Genomic DNA, 23189 nt, shown 5'->3' with positions numbered 1-23189 from the left:
AGACTGCTACCCAAGCCAGATGCTAAACAAGACAAAAAATTGAATTCATTTCCTACAATCAAAACGTAATTCATCTAAAAAAGAAAGCCAGTTTTGCTTCTGTTCCTGGTCCAACCCATTTCTCAGGGTAAAATGGCCGGCATGGATTCGAATCCCTTGCCGTGTGCCAACACATGGACCGGCACCTCGGCTGGCTCAGATTGGCGGTCAGTGCTATTCCCATTCTGCCACCCCAGCTTGGGTCCACCTTGTCCTGATGGGCAGTTCTTCATAAACTTATTCTGCGGAAAGCAAAGCCCGGGCGAAACTCATTTGCCAAATCCAAGCAACGTTGCAGTCCGGTTAGGGCTTGACAGCGAGAGGGTTATCTAGGCCAAGCCACAGCATGAATCAATGCTAAAATGGCTGCCCAGTTGCCACGCCAAACCCTCCTCACCAGATAAAAACAAAATTAGGCAAGAGTTGAGGGCGAGACTAATGGGGAAGGCCTCAAACCATGTCACCATCCCTCCTTCTTATACACAATCTTCTCTCCCCCCATACCCCATGCTTTCCTCGCCCCGTGGTCTGAAAATGTCCATTGTTTTGCCACAAGGAGAGAACCGTTAGGCATTCGGGCCTGTTCTTGCACAGACCTTTTCCTGCTTCCTGGGAAGCCAATGAAGAACATGGTGGTCTGCTGCTAGGCAGCAGCCTCACACCTCTATACCGCTCCTTCCTTACTAAGCCCAGCATGGAGAAGGGAGAGCCGTAGGGCCAGAAAAAAAGAGAAGGAAAGAGAAGGAAGCAGTTAGCCTAAAATGGAGGGGAGGGCCGCCCCATCCTTTTCACAGCTATGTTTGGAGAAGGCAACCGTGCCCAACGGCTCTTCCTTCACTGACCAGACCAGAGTTCACCCTCAGCTGTGGCCCAGTTCTTTGATGCCATCCTTTCACCTGAAAGAGGGTGCAAGAGGTCACCGGCCAAGAGGAAAGTAAAAAACGCTTCTCATATCTTCGCCTCACTTCCGTCTTCTCCTCCTTCTCCTTCTGCCCCCTCTAGGTAGGCCTCTCCGGAGACTTGTGCGAGGTCGGCCATTAGGCCCAGGTTGACGCACTCGGGGCATTTCTCCGGGCTCTCGGCGGCCGACGAGAAGATCTTCCCGCAGTCCGCGCATATGAAAGAGTTCAGGCCCAGGTGGCAACGCTGGTGCCGGATGAGGGCTGCCTTGGCCTTGAAGCAGCTTCCGCACTCGGGGCAGACGTAGGGCTTCTCGCTGGTGTGCGTCCGCTCGTGGGCGATGAGCTGGGAGCTCTCGCGGAAGCACTTCCCGCAGCCCAGGCACATGTAGGGCTTCTCGCCGGTGTGGGAGCGCTCGTGCGCCACCAGGCTGGAGCGCTGGATGAAGCCCTTGCCGCACTGCAGGCAGATGTAGGGCTTCTCGCCGGTGTGGGTCCGCTCGTGCTTGCTGAGGCTGGAGCGCACGCTGAAGCTCTTCTCGCAGTAGAGGCACTGGTAGGGCTTCTCGCCCGTGTGGGTCCGCTCGTGGGCGACGAGCTCCGAGGTCCAGTTGAAGCCCTTGCCGCACTCCAGGCACTTGTGGGGCTTCTCGCCCGTGTGGGTCCGGATGTGGGCCATGAGGTGCGAGTTCTGGCTGAAGCTCTTCCCGCACTCGGAGCAGGTGTAGGGCTTCTCGCCGGTGTGGATGCTCTGGTGACGGATGAGGTCGGCACTCAGGCTGAAGCCCTTTCCGCACTCCAGGCACTTGTAGGGCTTCTCACCCCGGTGACTCTTCTCGTGGAGGACCAGCGTGGCCTTTTGGCTGAAGCTCTTCCCGCACTCGAGGCAGGTGTACGGCTTCTCCCCGGTGTGGCTGCGCTCGTGGATGATGAGGCTGGAGCGCTGGTTGTAGCTCTTCTCGCACAGGAGGCACTTGTAGGGCTTCTCGCCGGTGTGGGTCCGCTCGTGCAGCTGCAGGTGGGAGCTCTGGCTGAAGCGCTTGTCGCAGTGGGAGCACTTGAAGGGCTTCTCGCCCGTGTGCGTCCGCCCGTGCGTGTTCAGCGTCGACCGCTTGCCAAAGCTCTTCCCGCACTCGTTGCACTTGTAGGGCTTCTCGGCCGGCGGGGGTTTCACGGCGCCCGGGCTCAGGCCCACCACCCCATAGCCCTTCGAGACCTCCGGGAGGCCCTTCTTCTGCAGGAAGCTCTGCTGCACGGCGAACTCGCTGAAGTCGAAGAAGCCCCTGCCGAAAGGGATGGAAATTGGTCCCCGGCTGTCCAGAGAGTGGCCCTCGGACGCTCCGGCCTGGCCGTCCCCCCGGGGGAAGCTGACCTCGTCTCCTCCCCACATCATCCGGTTCAGCTGTAGCCGCTCCGAGCTCCCCAGAGAAGGCTCCCCTTCCTTGCTGTGGCCTAACCAGCCGGCTGCAGGGACGAGAGCGTCAAGACAGGGAGAGAATTCATCAAACAGAGCAGCAGCAGATTTGGCTAAGCAAAGGTAGACATTATTGCAGGCGTTGTTTAGAAGCAAGGTTCTAGTCTTCATGGGTTGTATTTCAGACCCACTGAAATCTACAAAAGCGGCTAAGTATGAGGTCCGCTCATTTCAGCAGGTCTACTCCTGCTGCAAAGATAGAACTGAAATCAAGCCGGCAACTTAAATTAAATTAAATTACCTAGTGCCAGCCAGTCCCTTAGGCTACTCCATCACCGCTGCTGAGGAATCCTGACTGCATTTGGCCATCCTTGAACTGACATCAACTAGCAGCCAATCCATCAGGCTACCTGAACTCTTGTTCAGCCCAGACACTGAGGTCCAGCTCTGAGGGCCTTCTGGCGGTTCCCTCCCTGTGAGAAGTGAGGCTACAGGGAACCAGGCAGAGGGCCTTCTCGGTAGCGGCACCTGCCCTGTGGAATGCCCCTCCCATGGATGTCAAGGAGATAAACAACTATCTGACTTTTAGAAGACATCTGAAGGCAGCCCTGTTTAGGGAATTTTTTAATGTTTGATTGTGTTTTTAATATTCTGTTGGGAGCCGCCCACAGAGGCTGGGGAAACCCGGCCGGATGGGTGGGGTATAAATAGTAATTATCCATCTGAACTAGTCATTATAAGAACTGCAACTTCAAGGAACAGGTGCAGTTGCTTTTTTCCTTCCCCCCTCCCCATCACTTTTTCCACACGAGTTGTGTTTTTCGGATTGAGGGCCGACCCTCTTACGACTGATCTTTCCAAGTCACTCTTGAGCATTTTCGACTAAAGAGTGGAGCAAAAATGCTTCAAATAAAAGGATTAGAAGCAAACTAGGCAGCTCACTGCAAAGAGAGATCTAAGCAGCTAAGGGACATGCATATAAAGGGCACCCACCCTGGGATCTGTTGTTCTCCCTTCAGAGCTAAAAAACCCCAAACCCTTAACAAACAAAGGTCTGTTTGCCCAACACTGAGTGGAAGATGCAGACCTTTGAGTCTCAGCATCATCTCCTGGAAGGCAGGGCTGTTCTGACACAGATCACCGTATTTCCGTTTGAGCTCCTCAAGTCTCTGCGCCAGAGTGTCCTCTTCTTCCCTGAGGTTTACGAGGCAGTGGGAGAGAGGGGTGGGGGAATACGTAAACAGAAAATGAACCATGTAAATAGCTTTAAGTTTGAACAGCAAAAAAAGACTCTACATTAATAGAAAGCCTCCTTAATGCACAAGGGGTCCTGGGTTCGTATCCCTGTCAAGACCTTCAGCACAAAATACCTCAGAGATGTGTTTTATTTTTTCCGTTCCTTGCAGGAAAGATGGGCAACAGGGGTAAGGCTGGACTTCCATTGGCCCCAGCCAGCGTGGCCAGAGATGGTGGCAAACTGGGGTCCCAGCAACACCTGGAAGGTCGTAGGTCGTTCTTCTCTTACGACTCGGCCCTGATTTCCCAGGCCCCAACACTCTATGCTGGCTCTTAATGGACATGGCTATTGAGGCCCATTAATTTCACTTCCCAGGATTCTTTGGGGGAAGCCGTGGCTGTTTAAATTGGCAAATTACTGCTTTGAATGTATGGTATGGATGGTCAGATGTACACAAGTATGACGATTCCCACCCCCACCTCTGGGAAAAAAGCCCGAAAGCAGGTGGATTCTTACCTGATTTCAATACTTCCCGAATCCTGCAAGGGAAGGGTGTTGGCGGGGGGGGGGGGAGAGGGAGGGAGAGAGAGAGAGAGAGAGAAAGGTACAAACCATGAGCTGTACAGGGAAAAATTGTTCACTTTCTTACAAAAAATGAGAGCCCAGCAAGAGCAACAGGCAGCAGGCTGCTGGCCTCTGTCCCAAGGGGCAATGGAGTGCACCTCCAGGGGTGAAGTCAAACTGCAGTACCAAAGTGACCTTCCCGGGACACAAGCCTGTACGGAGGTCCTGGGTGAAAATTTTAGATTGTTCTCTTGCACTTGCTTTTAATGTTTGCTTGGAAAAAGGAGCTAGTAAAAATGGACAGCAGCTGTGGAACTCACTGACACTGGGCAGTTACTGCAAAGGTAACACATTTTCTTTATCCTTTTTTAAATATATAGATAATAAATATTAAGAGAGGTTGAGAAAGTGCCAGGGGCACCAGTCACAAAACGGCCACCATGGTGGCGTGGTGTAACACTGATGAGCAAAAAAAAAAGAAACAGGACCACAAGATGATGTGGGAATGCCCCCCAACCAATGGGGAAAGAGGCACCCACATCAACCCCCGCCAGTCACAGGGACCTCTCCCCTGTTCAGTGCAGAAGGGAAGGAGCCCAGTCCTCTCATCCAATGAAATGTGGGCACATTTAAGAGGGAGTTTTTAATTTAGGAGAAGCTGAGGGAGTGCAACAGGAATTTGGCAAGAAGAGCAAAGGGTCTCCTGTACATTGTGGATTTTCCAGGGGATATTTACAAAGGCCTTTTGCAGGTGCCACTGCTGGGGGCACTGGCAGGCATGCTGGCATCCTTGGGCGGTATGCTGGCAATCCCTGTAATTTATGATAGCCGGCTTGGCTCCGTGTTTTGGGTCAATAAGGAATCTGCCCACCCGTGTCAGATCAACTATTGAGTCTGCTTACCCTACTGAACTCCACCCCAAAAAAACCCTTACCACTATCTTCTCACTGCTGTTTCCTTCTTCTCCATCCTCTTCCTTCTTCTCTTTCCTCAGGTCCATCGCTTCGGAATCCGGCAACACCTTCCAATGAATAAAATTACTAAGTTCAATAGAAAGCAACAGCCGCCGCTTCCTCCTTTTGAGTTTTAAAGAAATATGCAGCTCCAGTTACTATGAAGATTAAGAATTCGTGTGGCCAGACACTCTCCTAGCGTCTCTCTTCAAGTTTCATCCCAACCTAGCCACAAAGTCTATCCACATTTTCAGCCACTTCAGCTATGATATACAGTTGTACCTTGGATCCCAAATGCCATGGTACTCAGACGTTGTGGCTCCCAAACACCGCAAACCTGGAAGTGTGTGTTCCGGTTTGTGAACGCTCTTTGGAACACAAATGTCCTAAGGGGCTTCCAACTGGCTGCAGGGGCTTCCTGCAGCCAATCAGAAGCCGTGCTTTGGTTTCTGAACGTTTTGGAAGTCAAACGGACTTCCGGAACGGATTCCATTCGACTTCCAAGGTATGACTGTATACGTGTTGGTACTAACATGTAAGACCCTCATACAGCTCAGGACCACTTTACTTGGGAGACTGCCTTATCCCTTTTACACCCAAGTAGATCACGCTGCAGTCTGCAGGAATGTTTTTATCCTAAAATTCCCAAAGGCCTCAGGAGTAACCTGACACAGGGCTTTTAGTGTGGCAACCCCTGTTCTGTGGAATAGCACTCTGGTCGAGATACAACAAGCACCCACTTCCTGGAAGCGATCAAATCTCATTTTGGTTCCAACAGTCTTTCCCGGCTGACTAAATGGGTCTTCACCACAAGCGGCCACTTGTTAGGGCATTAAGTTTAAAAACTTAATTTGTTGTATTCTCTTCCGCGCAAATGGCCTTGGGGTGCTGGTTTAGCAGAGATTAAAAATCATTGTGCCATCAAACTCATGGCCCATAGTGGTGATATGTGCAGAAGCCTTAACAGGGACTGCACTGATTGGCTTATTCCTGCAACTGCTTGCCAGTTGCCAAGCCCAATTCAAGGTGACAAACAAAATTCCCAAACTCCCTGCCCCCTTTCCCCAGCGGACCACTTGAAAATTGCTGATGGTCTTGGAAGGACTACTGAATAATTTTTCCTCCTTTATTTCCAGGAAAATTTATCCACAACCCTAAAGAAAAACCACCCCTCCATCTGATCAGTACCTCGTTGCTGTTTCCGCGTTCCTCTTCCGTAGGATCCTCGATCATCAGTTCGTCGCTGCTGCTTTCCTCTTTAACCTTCTCGCTTATGATATCTAACGGACTCTCCTGCAATTTTTCGTGCTGAAAATGGGAGGTGGGAAGGAGAAAGAATGAAACCCTTAGGATCTGATTTGGAATAACATTCCTGATCACCACGGCAGTTTCTGTGGTTTCAAAAGGTTTCAGCAAGCAACAGCAGTTGGGTCATCATGGAGTGTTCCCTTATGAATCCGGCTTACATTATTCTGTCTGCCATTTGTGCAAGCGTCGGGCACAGGCTCCACCTTCTCTGACAGAAACCATGGTTTACTGGGCACGTGGCTGAATTACTAGTTAGAAATCAGTCCTGGTTTCATAACTGGGGATTAAATCAGTTTCCTGGTATGGGTGTAACAGGAAACCATGGTTTAAACAATCCACAGGCCAGCACCTCAACTCGATGTACATGTACCTCTGCATCTTGCAGTGACATAGATATACTTTGAGTAGCTTGGAAATCAGACACAAGCTGTCTGATAAGCCCAAAAAAATGGTCCACTGTCTGAAACAAACCACCAGGTAGAACCACTCACACCTCAGACCAATTTTGTTGTGTGTTTTTGTTTTACAGTATTATTACATTTAACAGCTTACACAAGGGATGGGGAACCTTCCAGATGTGGCTACGCCAGGTTTTATCTCCTACTTCACAGATGTGGAACCTGTTGCCCTTCAGACGTTCCTGGACTACAAGTCCCATCATCCATGGCCGTGCTGGCTGGGTGGCTGATGGGATTCAGAGTCCAACAGCATCCGAAGGGTCTATAGGAATCGTTTACTGGTTTAGCTGGTTGTTAGGCTTATATTCCGATTTCCAAAGTTCCTTCTATACTGCAGGAGTTGATAAATCATAAGCAACTTCTGCAATAATTCTGATGAAACATTTTGCTACTCTCAGACCAAATAATTTTAGCAATGACTAATAAAATGACATCAAATGCAAACAACTGCTATTTTTATAAAGCGTATCTGGACAGAAGTTACGTGGACGCATTATCAAATCCTAAATTACACAAGAATGTGCTTGGCTCACATCTGAGCGTGCCAAAAATATCAACGCTAAAAACAGCATCTGCTGTGAAGACAACTAAGTAATCTATAAAGCCCTATTCCAGGTTTTCTTTTTAAAGGAGGAGGTTGAGACATAACCGCCTTGGTTCAAGATGGGGGAGTGGTGGAGAACCAGTCTGGTATGGCGGTCTGGCTTGCCTCTGAAGGACATCACAAATAGGAAGATACCTTGCATTTCCATTTCAAGAAGTTGAATTGTGCCTAACTGGGGTGAGGAAGACCAGCTACAGGTCCTTTCCCAGTTATCTCTGGAACCAGCAGCATTGGTGCAAAGAAGCGTTTGAAATTCTCCAGGCGTATTTTGCACCTGGTTATTGGCCACTTGCAACCGAGTAAAGATTCCAGGGTGCCAGGATGGCGCCTGATGTCTCCACCATCTGGAGGTGAATGCCTGGGGATCATTGGATCTTGACTGTTTTCACATCCTGCAGAATTATATCTGCTATATTTTATCTGCACAATTGGAATGAATTTCAGGAACGCAAACGTTGCATTGACAAATACAACTGTCAAGCCGCCTGGCCCAGAAATGGCACCGAGCCGTTCTGTTTTGGCAACTGTAACCCTGGTTTTTAAGGAGCCGTTTGACGCCTAGCTTATATATTTGAGTTTTCTAATGTGGCAAGACCACCTGGAAGAATTTTACCCTTATGATTTCTATATAATCCATATATAACCATATACAGTGGTGCCCTGCAAGACGAATGCCTCGCAAGACGGAAAACTCGCTAGGCAAAAAGGTTTTCCGTTTTGGAGGTGCTTCGCAAAACGAATCTCCTATGGGCTTGCTTCGCAAGACGAAAATGTCTCGTGAGTTCCTGCGGGGTTTTTTCCCCTCCCCCCCTTTTTCTAAGTCGCTAAGCCACTTATCAGCTGATCTGATAAGCTGATAAGCCGCTAAAAGCCGCTAAAAGCGCTAATCTGCTAATCCGTCAATGGGCTTGCTTCGCAAGACGAAAAAACCGCTAGACGAAGAGAATCACAGAACGGATTCTTTTCGTCTTGCGAGGCACCACTATATCCTAATTATGATTTTTATATATCCATGTATCCTAATGAGGTTTGAATCGCTAAAGCTTCAGCAGAACTAAAGCGCTTAGATCTTAAAAATCCAAAAGTTGTCCTCTGCCCTATTTCTCTCTCTGCCCTGCTACTTTGCTTGAAGGAAATAATAAATCTGATGTTTTGGCATTTTTCTATAGGGATCTTTCTCCAGACAGCTTCTCAGGCTCACAAGATGGGGCTGAGTTAGGTAAAGGTAAAGGGACCCCTGACCATTAGGTCCAGTCGTGACCGACTCTGAGTTAGGGAGCAGGAAAAAACAGCCAGCCACAATGCAATGTTCGAAGTCAATAACAGATGGTGGAGGTTATTCAGGTTTCAACGCTCAAATAGGTTTCTTTTCCTCTTTATTGCTGAAAATTAGGGTAAAGTGCAAATTGACGCACCATCAGAGGAAAGCAGACGTATTCTTTACATGGGCAGAGGAAGAGCTTGTGTGCGCTCATTGGTTTGATTTTTGCTGCAACATACGAATATGTCATGTTTTATGCTGTTTGTACTCAGGTATAAAACCCCAATGCACAGAGGGGTTTCAGCGCCCAGGCTCTGGAAACTATTCCACTGGGTCTTTACTGCTCAGCAATAAACTTTGCCTTCTTTTTCTCCACTGCTGCGTCTGTCGATTCTTGGACACAATCTGAGTGGGCCACAGGTATTCCATATATACCGTATTTTTCGCTCTATAACACGCACCTGACCATAGCACGCATGTAGTTTTTAGAGGAAAACAAGAAAAAAAATATTCTAAACGAAATAGTGGATATATGATTTTTGTGGTTCATGCTGTGGCCACAGACATGTGATCTGACAGTGAGTTTGGAGTAGCCCAATGCAAAAATCCTGAGGATCCATGTGGATCCGTGCTTTGTAACTACGGAGAAGGGAAGGAAGGAGAACCATGGATCCTCTGCTCACGACTGCAGCAGATTCCCCCCCCCCCCCGCCACCCGCAGGCATTCGCTCCATAACACGCACAGACATTTCCCCTTACTTTCTAGGAGGAAAAAAGTGAGTGTTATGGTGCAAAAAATACGGTACTTGCAACACTGACACTGGTGCAGAGGTGGGAATATTTGCCAGAGTTACAGAAAGCTGCCTCATACCGAATCAGGACATTGGTCCAGGCACCTCAGGACTGTCTACGCTTAAGGCCAGTGGCTCGGGCCAGGAACATTCCCAATTCTTTTTGGAGATGTTGAGGATTGAACCCAGGAACGTACAAGAGATGTTCTGCCAAGTGAACTACACCCCCTCCTCATATAGGCTTTCAGATCTCTTTCTTGCCTTTTGGCCCCCTAACATCACAGAGATAATCTCCTAATTTATTTTTTTTGTGCAGCACGCCAAGGGCTTACGGAGCCCTAGAAAAACAGGAGAGGATGTTTCTAACCTTTAATTCCTCAGTGGCAGCTGATGCTTCAGCTTTCTCTTCAGTCAGCATCTTCTTGCCGTCTGCTGGCTTCTCGGGCTTAGCTTCAGTGTCTCCTCTCTTTTGTTTAAGGAGGGTGAGGCGTTCCTTCGGCACCACCTGAAGAAAGAGAAACGTTACCTGCTTGCTGATTTGCTTCAAGATGCCAGGAACTGAACCTGGACGTTTCTACCTTTGAAACATTTTGCTCTATGTTACAGCTTCTTCCCAACTGATTAAAGGCCACAAATTACGTGGCAAAGCCTTAAATCATGGGTAGGCAAACGAAGGCCCGGGGGCCGGATCCGGCCCAATCGCCTTCTCAATCTGGCCCGCAGACGGTCCGGGAATCAGCATGTTTCTACATGAGTAGAATGTGTGCTTTTATTTAAAATGCATATCTGAGTTATTTGTGGGGCATAGAAATTCGTTCATTTTTTTTTTTCTTCCAAAATATAGTCCGGCCCCCTACAAGGTCTGAGGGACAGTGGACCGGCCCATGGCTGAAAAAGTTTGCTGACCCCTGTGGCTTAAATCATGTGCATGTATTAAAAGCCACTAGGAGATCTTCCATCTTTATTGAGGGGAATACTAACCTCTTCTTTCCTATAACTGTAATGGACTAAGTGGTGCATTTCTAACAATCTCAAGAACTTATTTCCAAAAAATAAGTTCACCTCTGGCATCCTACTACCACCCTTACTGTCTGTATGCTCATATATATCTTTTATGTGAACCATCCTGGGACCTCTGGGTATAGGGCAGTATATAAACTCAATTAATAATGATCATAAAAACAAGACCAACCCCCCAGAGTCCATGTTCAATATCAAACACTGTTTTGCGTGCCATGTAGCCATCTGTATATTGAAGTTTATTTTTATTATTTTACTCCGTTTTTTATTTTTATAACGTTGTAAGCCGCAGTGGTGTGTTTTTATGATACAATGGTATATAAAAAATTTTTATAAAGAAAATAATAAACTGGGGTGGGAGGAAGCTGAGTTATCCCTTCCTTCCTCCAAAAAGCTCAGGGACCAATTCTGTCCTCACCCATTCTCTCCCCACAACCACCATGTCGTTTTGACCTGTTCAGAACTTAAGCACTACAGAAAAGAAGATAAAGGAGGCTAGTGGCATAAAAGCCGTACAAAAATAAAAGTATTGTTATGAATATTACTACAAATCTAAAATACTGATTTGAAGCAGATGTGAGAAATTAAATCATAATTACCAGAATCAGCAAAGCTAGAATTGTACAAGGAAAAGGGATGAGAGATGCTCAAACGAAGGGATATTTGTAGCCTTTTTTTCTTTGGAAGGCGACTCCCCACCACCACCCACCGCCATTATCAAAGAAAAGCAAGATTACATTCCACAGATATCCAACCACATGAAAGGATGTGCTAAATCGTATGCCCAAAATACATGCATTGCAACTTCTGCAACAATTTTGATTCAACTTAGCTTACTATCATTAAAGCAAAACAATTTCAGCAACATCTAATAAAACTATATCAAACAGCAAACAACGGTTGTTTTTAAAAAGTGTATCCGGATAGAAGTTACGTAAGACATATTACCAAAACCAAGAATGTGCTTGGCTCGCATCTGGGCATACTAAAAGCATCAGTGCTAAAAACAGCATTTGCTGTGAACACAACTTGTTGGACTAATCTAGAAGACTGATTAAGTTGGACCAATTCAAAGTTTTATTTTTATAACAGGAGACGTTAAACGCATTGTTTCAAGATAAGAAACAGGGAGTAGTGATGTACTGGTCTGGGACGCAGGTCTGGCCGGTCTCCAAAGGACATTACAAAAATAGAAACACGTATTTTATTCCTGTTTTAATAAATTTAATTGTACTTCATTGGGATAAGGCCCAACACTTGCTGCATTTAAAAATATTATTATAATCATTTAATTTCTATACCACTTAATATATTAAAAATATCTCTAAGTGGTATACAGAAAACTGAAACAACAACTTAAATAAAATACTGCAAAATATAGTTACATATAAAAAAGTTACCTTAATACAAAGTTACTATATATATCTCAATTCATTTTCCATCTGACACACCAGGTTATCTCCCAGGGTCCAAAAAGGCTCTCAGCTTACCCACAAAAGTCTCAACTTGCTTTTTATGGGCCCAAGGTGGATGGGACTTCCTCAGGCATTATTAATACTTACTAATCGCTTCACTCATAAAAACAGCTCAAAGCAACTTACAGACACAAAAAAAGAAATATCAGAAACAATTACAATAAACACAGTCAATAAAAAATGAACAGACACCTTCCGTATAAATAACCACAGGGCCTAGCAGACCCTGCCCTAGAAAAGCCACAAATACTTAAAAACCTTTCAGACTTAGGGTCAGAATTTTTTTTTAAACTCGACAAAGAGGGCTGCAGGCAAGAGTCCCTGGGGAGAGGATTCCCCAAACTGGGAGCCACCACTGAAAAGGCCTGTTTCTCATGTTTCCATCCTGCAGATTTCTCACATGATCGCAGGGTTTGCAGGAGGTTCAAATGGAGAGAGGTAGTCCTCATGGTCTTCTCTTCTTCTTCTTTGGTGATCACTCGTAGCCAATTAAGATTGTCTTCCATGAATAAAGCTTTAACAGTGAATCTGTAAGTGACTGTGGAGGCCAATTCTGGATACACACATCCTTCCACACTGGGGACAAAGGTTTCAAGGCGGGAGTTGATCATGGTGTGGATTTGCCAAGCGTGCCTTCCTTTTAGCACGTTTCTCCCTTTTGTTCTGAGTTCGAGCGTCTTCAAAGTCTGTGACACTTTTGGTAAAGGCTGTTCTCCAACTGGAGCGCTTGCAGGCCAGTGTTTCCCAGTTGTCAGTGTTTATACTACATTTTTAAAGACTTGTCTTGAGAGAGTCTTTGAACCTCTTTTGTTGGCCACCAGCATTACGCTTTCCATTTTTAAGTTCGGAATAGAGTAGTTGCTTTGGAAGACGATCATCAGGCATCCGCACAACATGACCAGTCCAACGAAGTTGACATTGCTTTGACACTGGTGATCTTTGCTTCTTCCAGTACACTGGCATTAGTTCACCTGTCTTTCCAAGTGATGTGCAAAAAATTTTCAGAGACACCGTTGATGGAATCTTTCGAGGAGTTGGAGAAGGCGTTTATAAGTGGTCCGTGTTTCACAAGCGTACAGTAAGGTTGGTAGTACAATAGCTTTGTAAACAAGCATTTTGGTTTCCCTGCAAATGTCCCGGTCGAGGTATTGGGTTCCTGGTCCACATAAGGTTTTATGGGTCAAAACCAGCACTTTGAAACTAACTGCTCTGGTCAGACCTCACCTGGAGTACTGTGTCCAGTTCTGGGCACCACAGTTCAAGAAGGACACTGACAAACTGGAACGTGTCCAGAGGAGGGCAACCAAAATGGTCAAAGGCCTGGAAACGATGCCTTATGAGGAACGGCTAAGGGAGCTGGGCATGTTTAGCCTGGAGAAGAGGAGGTTAAGGGGTGATATGATAGCCATGTTCAAATATATAAAAGGATGTCACATAGAGGAGGGAGAAAGGTTGTTTTCTGCTGCTCCAGAGAAGCGGACACGGAGCAATGGATCCAAACTACACGAAAGAAGATTCCACCTAAACATTAGGAAGAACTTCCTGACAGTAAGAGCTGTTGGACAGTGGAATTTGCTGCCAAGGAGTGTGGTGGAGTCTCCTCCTTTGGAGGTCTTTAAGCAGAGGCTTGACAACCATATGTCAGGAGTGCTCTGATGGTGTTTCCTGCTTGGCAGGGGGTTGGACTCGATGGCCCTTGTGGTCTCTTCCAACTCTATGATTCTATGATTCTATGGTAGCCACTGCTGTTGGGCCAGGATTGCCATTGTGTGCCCAGACCAACTTGCAACCTGGCTGCCAGGCTCTGAACCAGGTGCAGTTTGTGAACCACCAAGAAACATTTAAACATTTCAACGTAGTATAGCATCAAAATGATTTTATTTATTTGCAGAGTATGTCCAGATATTTTTTTTTCAAAATGCGAGCAACAGCGTCGAGTGATGCTGCAAGCTCACGACTCATTGAGTCTGTATACATACTTAAGGTACGAGGCTCGTTTATAATTCATGTTCCTATGTGGATGCATTGTTTTACACTTTCTAAGTGTCGCACGATTACATTATAAAGTACAGTGGTACCTCAGGTTGCATACGCTTAAGGTTACAGACTCTGCTAACCCACAAATATTACCTCGGGTTAAGAACTTGGCTTCAGGATGAGAACAGAAATTGTGCTTCGGCGTCAGCAGGAGGCCCCATTAGCTAAAGTGGTGCTTCAGGTTAAGAACAGTTTCAGGTTAAGAACAGACCTCCGGAACAAATTAAGTACTCAACCTGAAGTACCACTGTAGTTTTGTTTGACGTTATAAATGAAGCGCTGCAAGGTGTTGTTTCCTTTTGCTTTCCAAAGTACCGTATTTTTTGCACCATAACACTCACTTTTTTCCTCCTAAAAAGTAAGGGGAAATGTCTGTGCGTGTTATGGAGGGAATGCCTATGGGTAGCATGCCTACGGATTTTCCTCCTCTAAAAACTACGTGTGTGTTATGGTCGGGTGCGTGTTATAGAGCGAAAAATAAGGTATTTCTTATCAAATAAAAAACTGGTGTGGTCTGAGCACATTTTTTATTCTGAAAGTGTGGCCTGGAGAAAAAAGTTTGAAGAACCACTGTTTTAGAACATAAGAAAGCTCAGCTATTGGATAAAGTTCAACACCCTTTTCTCACGGCAGCCAATCAGATGCTCTTTAAAAAAAACAAAACACTTAAGAGATTTCGGGGATTGAACCTGGGACAAAGAACGCGTTCTCCCATTGAGCTACAGCCTGTCCTCAGATATTTAGGAACAAAGGGAGCTGCCATATATTGAATCAGACCCTTGGTCCATCTACCTCAGTAATGTCAACACAGCCTGGCAGCAGCTTTCCAGAGTGTCAGGAAGGAGACCGCCCCCCCCTTCCCCAGCCCTACCAGTTGGAATAGCTCAGCCGGTACAGCAGGAGACTCTTATCTCAGGGTTGTGAGTTCGAGTTCCACGCTGGGCAAAAGATTCCTGCATTGCAGGGGGTTGGACTAGATGACCCTCAGGGTCCCTTCCAACTCTATGATTCTACCTGGAAATGCCACTGGTGTTTGGACCTGGCGCCTTCTGCATAGAAAGCAGGTTCTCTGCCACTAATTTTCCTTCCTTCCCCATCAAAAGTGGGAGCAGAACCTCAGATCTGTATTGATTTTTTAAAAATTGGATTTCTTTTGGGGGGCAGGTGCTCCCCCACCCATGCAGCTGTGGTTTGAACCTGCAAAATCCTCCATTCAAAAGCAACGCTCTAATCCAGACCAATTAATACAGCTTTTTAAATTTTTTAAAAGGAAATTATCTTTGTTGAATGTGGACCTTTGCCTGCTCCCCTTTCCTCCCTGATTATTCCTACCTGAATTTTCTCTTCTGCGCCCTTTTCAACTCCGGCGTCCATGGTAAAGCTGGGGTGATTGCGGAAATTTTCTGCTCCTAGTGGGGGAGAGGGGAGGGGAGGAAAAGAAAAGAAAAGAAAAGGGAGTTTTAATTATTTTTTAAAAATGATTGAAAGGGAAAGCAGGGTGCGGTGGGAGAGAAAATGCAAGCAAGCAACCCGGTTCTCTCTCTCTGGGGGGGTTAGAAAAGTCGTGAGTTCAAGTTTGCAGCGCTACCAAGGCTCCATCGTAGAACATTTGCTTCTCGATCTCCTTCCGCATCAACAGAAAAATCAGGAGGAGCAATCGCTTCGGTCGAGAGCGCTAGGCCCCACGTGCTGCTGCGCCGAGCCCCTGAGCACGTGCAGAGTGCAAATCGTAGCACCACCCAGCTCTCCCCGGGAAGCAAGCACGACCTAACTTCAACTCCCCCCCCCAAAAAAAAATATATTTCAGGGAAAAGAAAAGGTGGCTGCGGGCGGAGGCGGAAGGAGTTTATTATTATTATTATTATTAAAAAATGCTTTAGAGCATGTGCAAAAAGTCTTCCCTTCCCCCCCCCCGCACCCCAACCTACGGAAACGGATGGCGAAGCGCAGCCAAGCTCGTCTGAAGGCGCCGAGAAGTCCCTCCCGCAGGCGGAGGGTGATGCAACAGGGAAGGCCAGGCTTCTTCTGAGCATGTGCAAAGCGCGCCCCGCTACCCTTTCCTGCAAGGATCGCCCACCCACCAGCCCGCCCCCTCCCACACCCACCCAGGGCTGGGGGCGGGGGAAGGCGGAAATCGTTTAAGAGAATGCCTCTGAGCATGTGCAAAGTGCACCCCTCTCTTCTTCCCCCGCCTGCAGGCTAAAAGATCCTTTCTTGTGCAGGAAAGCGGGAGGAAAAATCAATAATATAAATATAAATATAAAAATAATACTACTAAGTCTGCAAATCTGTCGGAGCTGCTCCAGCGGAGCCCAGCTTCTCTAATCCCCGAGTCTTTGGGAGGAACGTCTGCATTGCTAACTTAAACCGGTTAGCCACCCAGTCGCTTCCCCTCCCGCGGAACCCTGGGAGTTGTAGGGCGGCAGGCCCGGCGCGGCCATTCTCCGCGCGGCCTCCGGGACTACAACTCCCAGGGTTCCTTGCGAGGCGATGGACGCGGCGAGCTTTGCAAAGGGATCGGAGCCGAAGCGCCCGGAGCAGAGACCAGTTTTGCAGAGAAGGAAAGAGTCAGTGGGGGATAAGACCTTCAAAGCAGGGGGCTTTTGTTTTCATTTATAGTTTCTTTACTTCTTGCCCGACTCCTCGCCCCGCTTGTGGAGTTTGGTTTCTTTTCAGGAAACCGGTTTGAAACCGGATTAAAGGGGCGCCGTGTAGACGCGGCTCCGCGCCGCTCAAGGAAAGGAAACCTCTTTCCCCGGTTGCCTGTATCCCGCGCCCCTCGGGGTCCAGGGATCCGGGACGGACGGAGGCACGGGCTGAGCTCACCGTTCACACGGGCAGGGCCCAGGGACAAAATCCGGCGCGGCTGCCCTGCGAAGCGGAGCGGAGCGGAGCAACAAGGAGAGGAATCCGTGGCTTCTGCTTCCCCGCCGCCAGGACTACGCAGGGCCATAGCTGTCAACGTTTCCCTTTTTTTAAAGGGAAATTCCCTTATTCCGAATAGGATTCCTCGCAAGAAAAAGGAAAAGTTGACAGCTATGCCCAGGGCCCTCCTGTGGCCATGGAGCGCTCATCATCATCATCATCATTGAATTTGTATACCGCCCTTCATCCATGCTTGTTGCCTTTGTCCATGGAGTTTTCTTGGCAGGGATACTGGAGTGGCTTGCCGGTTCCTCCTCCAGGTGGATCACGTTTGGTCAAAACTCTCCACTATGACCTGTCCATCTTGGGTGGCCCTGCACGGCATAGCTCATAGCTTCTCTGAGTTATTCAAGCCCCTTCGCCATGGCAAGGCACAAGGAGAAGGGGATGACAGAGGGCGAGATGGCTGTATAATGTTCTCAAAGCTACCAGCATGAGTTTGACCAAACTGCGTGCGGCAGTGGAAGACAGGAGTGCCTGGCGTGCTCTGGTCCATGGGGTCACGAAGAGTCGGACATGACTAAACGACTAAACAACAACAACTTCATAGAACTCAGGGGGTTCACAACATGAAATTACAATACAAAAAACCCCATGCAAAATAAATAATAAACATAAGAACAAAAACAAACCAATAATCCCTCTCCCGTAATCCATTTAAGGGCGTTGGATGTCAATCAGCCAAAGGCCTGGAAGAAAAGGAATACCGTATTTTTCGCACCATAGGACGCACCGGACAATAGGACGCACTTTGTTTTAGAGGGGGGAGAACAAGAGAAAAAAAATCTCCCCCTCTCTGCCCAGCGCCCCTTCAGTGAAGCGGCAGGAGGCGATGCACAGAGAGGGGGACAACTTCCCCCTCTTGTTTTCCCGCTCTAAAACAAGGTGCCGTTTAAGGTGCGTTCAGGCGGCTACCTTGGAAGCCTGGAAAGCGAGAGGGGTCGGTGTGCACTGACCCCTCTCACTCTCCAGGCTTCAGGTTCCTTTCGACCTGCTCTTTGGGGCTGGCGGGGGGAAGCCCACCACCAGCCCCAAAGAGCAGGTCAGGGAGCAGCGGAAAGGGGCAGCGGAGAGGCTCCTGCCATAGCCGCGCATCACCTCTCCAGCCAAGAGAGGGTCGCGGGGCTATGGCGTCTTCGCTCCATAGGACGCACACACATTTCCCCTTCATTTTTGAAGGGGAAAAAGTGCGTCCTATAGAGTGAAAAATACGGTACTTTCTCCTGGTGCCTAAAGGTGTATAATGAAGGTGCCAGGCGAACATTCCGGGGGAAAGTAGCCAACCATCCGGTTGTGGCTGTACATGTTGAGCGCAAGAATTAAGAACAAAGCAAGTAAAGAGTTGCCAACTTTTTCTTTCTTCTTTGGAGGGGGCTCCTCTGCCTTTTGCAGCCATGTGACGACAGGCAGTAGTTATTATTTATTGCTTCTTTATGCTGTGAACCGCCCTGAGATCTTGGGGTGAATGGTGGTATGATTTTAAAAATAATAATCATACAGTCAAACCTCAGTTGTGGAATGTAATCCGTTCCAGAAGCCCGTTTGGCTTCCAAAACGTTCGATAATGGAATCGTGGCTTCCTGTTGGTCGCAAGAGCTTCCTGCACTCAGCGGAAGCGACATCAGAATTCGGCTTCCAAAAAATGTTCGAAAACTGGAACGTTTACTTCCAGGCTTTGGGCATCTGGGAGCCAAATCGTTCGAAAATGGAGCCGTTCAGGAGCCGAGGTTTGACTGTCATAAATCCCTGAGAGACGTTAGGAGACTCCTCTCTCAGCTACAATTCTCAGAGTTCCCTTTTAAGAGGGATTGATTGTCAAAGCACTTTGGGAACTGTAGCTTGGAGAGAGGGAACAGACTCTCAGCACCCATAACAAATGACAGTTCTCAGGATTTTGGGGGCTGGAGGTAGCTATGGCTGTTACAATTCTGTTAATTCTGTGTCCAGGGCAGCTGTCTACCAGCTCCACCTGGTACGCAGGCTAAGACTCTACCTGCCCGCAGACTGTCTTGCCAGAGTGGTGCATGCTCTAGTTATCTCCCGCTTGGACTACTGCAACACACTCTATGTGGGGCTACCTTGGAAGGTGACCCGGAAACTGCAATTAATCCAGAATGCGGCAGCTAGACTGGTGACTGGGAGTGGCCGCTGAGACCACATAACACTGGTCCTGAGAGATCTGCATTGGCTCCCAGTACGTTTCCAAGCACAATTCAAAATTTCGGTGCTGACCTTTAAAGCCCTAAACAGCCTCAATCCAGTATACCTGAAGGAGTGTCTCCACCCCATCGTCCAGCCCGGACACTGAGGTCCAGCACCGAGGGCCTTGTGGCGGTTCCCTCATTGCGAGAAGTGAGGTTACAGGGAACCAGACAGAGGGCCTTCTCGGTAGTGGCACCCACCCTGTGGAACACCCTCCCTTCAGATGTGAAGGAAATAAGCAGCTATCCTATCTTTAAAAGACATCTGAAGGCAGCCCTGTTCAGGGAAGTTTTTAATATTTAATGCTGTACTGTTTTTAACACTTGATTGGGAGCTGCCCAGAGTGACTGGGGAAACTCAGCCAGATGGGCAGGGTATAAATTATTATTATTATTATTATTATTATTATTATTATTATTATTATTATTTTATAATGGTATCACAGTGCTTTAAATGTATGGTGTGGGTGTGTCCTCAGGCTCTATATTGCTTCATAGAATCATAGAATTGTAGAGTTGGGACCCCGGCGGTCATTTAGCCCAACCCCTTGCAGTGTAGAAATATTTTGCCCCAGGTGGGGCTCAAACCCACGGCCCTGAGGATGCTCTACCAGCAAAGCCATCACAGTGTTGCAAGTATATAAGGAATACCTGTTGCCCACTCAAAATGTGTCCAAGAATCGACAGACGCAGCAGTGGAGAAAAAGAAGAAAAAGAAGTTTATTGCTGAGCAATAAAGACCCAGCGGAATCGTTTCCAGAGCCTGGGCGCCGAAACCCCTGTGCATTGGGGTTTTATACCTGAGTACAAACAGTATAAGGGACGTGGGTGGTGCTGTGAGTTAAACCACAGAGCCTAGGACTTGCCGATCAGAAGGTTGGTGGTTCGAATCCCCATGACGGGGTGAGCTCCCATTGCTCAGTCCCTGCTCCTGCCAACCTTGCAGTTCGAAAGCATGTCAAAGTAGATAAACAGGAACCGCTCCGGCGGGAAGGTAAACGGCGTTTCCGTGTGCTGCTCTGGTTCACCAGAAGCGGCTTAGTCATGCTGGCCACATGCGGCTGTACGCCGGCTCCCTCGGCCAGTAAAGCAAGATGAGCGCCGCAATCCCAGAGTCGGCCACGACTGGACCTAATGGTCAGGGGTCCCTTTACCTTTACAAACAGCATAAAACATGACATAGTCGTATGTTGCAGCAAAAATCAAACCAATGAGTGTGCACAAGCTCTTTTTCTGACCATGTAAAGCACGGGTGTCAAACACAAGGCCCGTGCGCCGAATCCGGCCCGCCAGACCTCATCATGTGGCCCGTGTAGCCGCCACCGGCCGCCAGCCTTCACCTTTTATTGTCGCTTTTTTTTCACACAAGAAAGCCACCTCTTCAGTGCATGCGCGGCAGCCTACAGCGCATGCGTGGCAGGCCCTTTGAGGGTGACCAAATTGCTTATGCGGCCCCCGATGAATTTGAGTTTGACACCCCTGAATTGTAAAGATTACTTCTGCTTTTCTCAAATGGTGCGTCAATTTTCAGCAATAAAGAGGAAAAGAAACCTATTTGACCATTGAAGCCTGAATAACCCCCACCATATTGTATTGTGGCTGGCTGCTTTTTCCTATACCACTCCCCCACCCCATCTCGTGAACATGAGAAGCAGTCTGGCGAAGGTTCCCTATAGAAAAATGCCAGCACATCAGATTTATTGTTTCCTTCAAGCACAGTAGCAGGGCAGAGAGAAAGAGGGCAAATGGGAAACTTTGGATTTTTGAGATTTAAGCACTTTTAGCTCTGCTGAAGCCTTAGTGATTTTTAACATCATTAGGATACTATGGCAAGTTCTTAAAAAAATGGAAGTGCCTGATCACCTCATCTGTCTCCTGAGAAATCTCTATGTGGGACAAGAAGCTACAGTTAGAACTCAATATGGAACAACTGATTGATTCATAATTGGGAAAGGAGTACGGCAAGGCTCTTGAGAGTCCCATGGACTGCAAGAAGATCAAACCTCTCCATTCTGAAGGAAATCAGCCCTGAGTGCTCACTGGAAGGACAGATCGTGAAGCTGAGGCTCCAATACTTTGGCCACCTCACGAGAAGAGAAGACTCCCTGGGAAAGACCCTGATGTTGGGAAAGATGGAGGGCACAAGGAGAAGAGGATGACAGAGGACGAGGTGGTTGGACAGTGTTCTCAAAGCTACCAGCATGAGTTTGACCAAACTGCAGGAGGCAGTGGAAGACAGGAGTGCCTGGCGTGCTCTGGTCCAGGGGGTCACGAAGAGTCAGACACGACTAAACCACTAAACAACAAGAAAGATACATGGATATATAAAAATCATGTCTAGGATATTTTGGTTATATATGGATATATGATTATATAGAAATCATGAGGGTAAAATTCTTCCAGGTGGTCTTGCCACAACAGGATAATTTAGATCTTCCTTCTTCTCCATGGCTATGACACACACATGTGTGTGAGTATACCAGTGGTTTTTAACTGAAGTTTTGTTATTTCTTTTCAACTGCTGCGGAGCCATTTTAACCACAGCTTCCTGCTTCGGATGGAAACGGGAACCTGATGAAGACTCTCCTCTTGGCTAGCTTGCTTGAAGCCAGCTTGCTGTGTCTGCGCACAAAAGTCTCCTTCACATCCCGGCTTATTAAGTCCTGATGCCATTTGCCCAAACTCTAAAAAATGGGGTTCTGTTTGAAAACTCTAGCTTGTCGTAATATGAACTCACCCTTGCCTTGCCACAAGTCAGTCAGTCACCTTCCTCTCAGCATGCTGGGTAGCTTGGCATCAGGTTTGTGCGGTGGGAGATGGCCTTCACATGCTTTATTTCCACACTGTACGAGGACAGGAGCTAAGTAAGATTTGCTTTCCTGCCCATGTGACTGTAGGCTCCTCTCCTTGTTGATGGGCGGAGCCTGGCTGAGGGTGGGAAGAGAGAGGGAATGCTTTTGTTTTTTGAATTACAAGATGCACTGTGGCTCTTTACAACAGCATACATTTAAAACATTCCTCCAAAAAAAGAAAAAAAGAAAAAAAAAGGAATAAACTATAGTTTATTCTTCAGAGCTACAATTCCCAGCAGCCTTATAAAACTATACAGTGGTACCTCGGGTTACATACACTTCAGGTTACAGACTCCACTAACCCAGAAATAGTAATTCCAGCTAGGGATTCATCCAGCCCAGCCTTTCGCATGATGAATTCTGCATATAAGTTAAATAAGTAGGGAGACAATATACAGCCTTGCCGTACTCCTTTCCCAATTTTGAACCAATCAGTTGTTCCATATCCAGTTCTAACTGTAGCTTCTTGTCCCACATAGAGATTTCTCAGGAGAGAGATGAGATTGTAGCAAATATTTGGCAATGGTACCACTTAAATGGAGACAAAGGATTGACAGACACAGCAATTGGAGAAAAAGAAGGTGAAGTTTTATTGCTGAGCAATAATAGACCCAGGTTGGAATCCTTTCCAAAAGACTGGGACCCAGAGCATCAAAGTTCTGGGGTTAAATACCTGAGTACAGCACCAGAGATCACGAGACAATCACAAACGCCAGCAAAAAATAACCAATAAGCGCATTCAGCCAGGCTCCTGACCATGTACAGAGTACTACTCCCAACTTCTGCTTTCTTTGTCTGTACAGTCTGACCTTTTCCCAGTTTGATGGGAAGGGGAATGGAAACTTAAGCTAGGAGGAACTCCTGACTGTAACTCCCCTGCAGCCTCTGTTCATGTAAGGACAGTCCTTCCCGTTTCATGTACAGAATTAATCTGGACAAGAGGGGAGGGATGTACCAGCATCTCCTGATTTATAGCTTCCCTTTTCTAGAGACTCAAAAAGGGACTGGGGCAAGGTTCATCTCTGAAAACTTGCGGTTTCAAGCAGTTTTGCTGTTAGGCTAGGCAAAAAGCCTTTATGATTCAAATGGATTATAAAATCACTGTAAAACTCTGGTTATGTGTGAGCATATGTGAATAGATGGATAACTGA

At 47.4% G+C, this 23189-nt stretch overlaps 3 protein-coding genes across 9 annotated transcripts in view; all 3 read right to left on the bottom strand.

Annotated features, from left to right (window-relative positions):
• Window positions 1–20186, bottom strand: part of LOC309525006 (uncharacterized protein) — a 74329-nt gene extending 54143 nt beyond the window's left edge. Inside the window, exon 1 of the mRNA XM_082210324.1 lies at window positions 20166–20186. The gene's annotated coding sequence lies outside the window, so the exon portion shown is untranslated. The remainder of the gene's footprint in view (window positions 1–20165) is intronic.
• On the bottom strand, window positions 101–3610 carry LOC309524894 (uncharacterized protein). The gene is made up of 2 exons (XM_082210105.1): window positions 3440–3610; window positions 101–2402 (listed from the first exon to the last, which is right to left on the bottom strand). Exons 1-2 carry the CDS (start codon window positions 3606–3608, stop codon window positions 988–990), a joined length of 1584 nt encoding a protein of 527 aa, XP_082066231.1. The 5' UTR covers window positions 3609–3610; the 3' UTR covers window positions 101–987.
• Window positions 4087–22034, bottom strand: LOC309525280 (uncharacterized protein). Of its 7 annotated transcripts, XM_082210834.1 has the most exons (6): window positions 16166–16235; window positions 15393–15469; window positions 9896–10033; window positions 6295–6414; window positions 5088–5174; window positions 4087–4128 (listed from the first exon to the last, which is right to left on the bottom strand). In XM_082210834.1, the coding sequence occupies exons 1-6, from the start codon at window positions 16218–16220 to the stop codon at window positions 4102–4104; spliced, it is 504 nt and encodes a 167-aa protein (XP_082066960.1). In that variant the 5' UTR covers window positions 16221–16235; the 3' UTR covers window positions 4087–4101. The 7 variants fall into 7 exon arrangements, with proteins under 7 accessions (XP_082066960.1, XP_082066963.1, XP_082066962.1 ...); XM_082210837.1 differs by lacking the exons at window positions 4087–4128; window positions 16166–16235 and adding an exon at window positions 21924–22034 and having other exon boundaries at window positions 4143–5174; XM_082210836.1 differs by lacking the exons at window positions 4087–4128; window positions 16166–16235 and adding an exon at window positions 16336–16421 and having other exon boundaries at window positions 4143–5174.
• Between the last annotated feature and the right edge of the window lie 1155 nt (window positions 22035–23189).

This window comes from Podarcis vaucheri, assembly GCF_965113315.1.
Source record: "Podarcis vaucheri genome assembly, chromosome: 2".
NCBI lineage: Eukaryota > Metazoa > Chordata > Lepidosauria > Squamata > Lacertidae > Podarcis > Podarcis vaucheri.
This window is presented reverse-complemented; position numbering and strand designations above follow the sequence as displayed.

Excerpts from the sequence above, each read along its gene's own strand:
- LOC309524894 (XM_082210105.1), bottom strand. The coding sequence starts at position 3,608 with ATGGTTCATTTTCTGTTTACGTATTCCCCCACCCCTCTCTCCCACTGC. Across the intron at positions 2,403-3,439 it reads GATGATGCTGAGACTCAAAG|CCGGCTGGTTAGGCCACAGC; the intron begins GTCTGCATCTTC and ends TCGTCCCTGCAG.
- LOC309525280 (XM_082210833.1), bottom strand. The coding sequence starts at position 16,220 with ATGCTCAGAGGCATTCTCTTAAACGATTTCCGCCTTCCCCCGCCCCCA. Across the intron at positions 6,415-9,895 it reads CTGCCACTGAGGAATTAAAG|CACGAAAAATTGCAGGAGAG; the intron begins GTTAGAAACATC and ends TCCCATTTTCAG. Across the intron at positions 5,175-6,294 it reads AACGCGGAAACAGCAACGAG|GTGTTGCCGGATTCCGAAGC; the intron begins GTACTGATCAGA and ends ATTCATTGGAAG.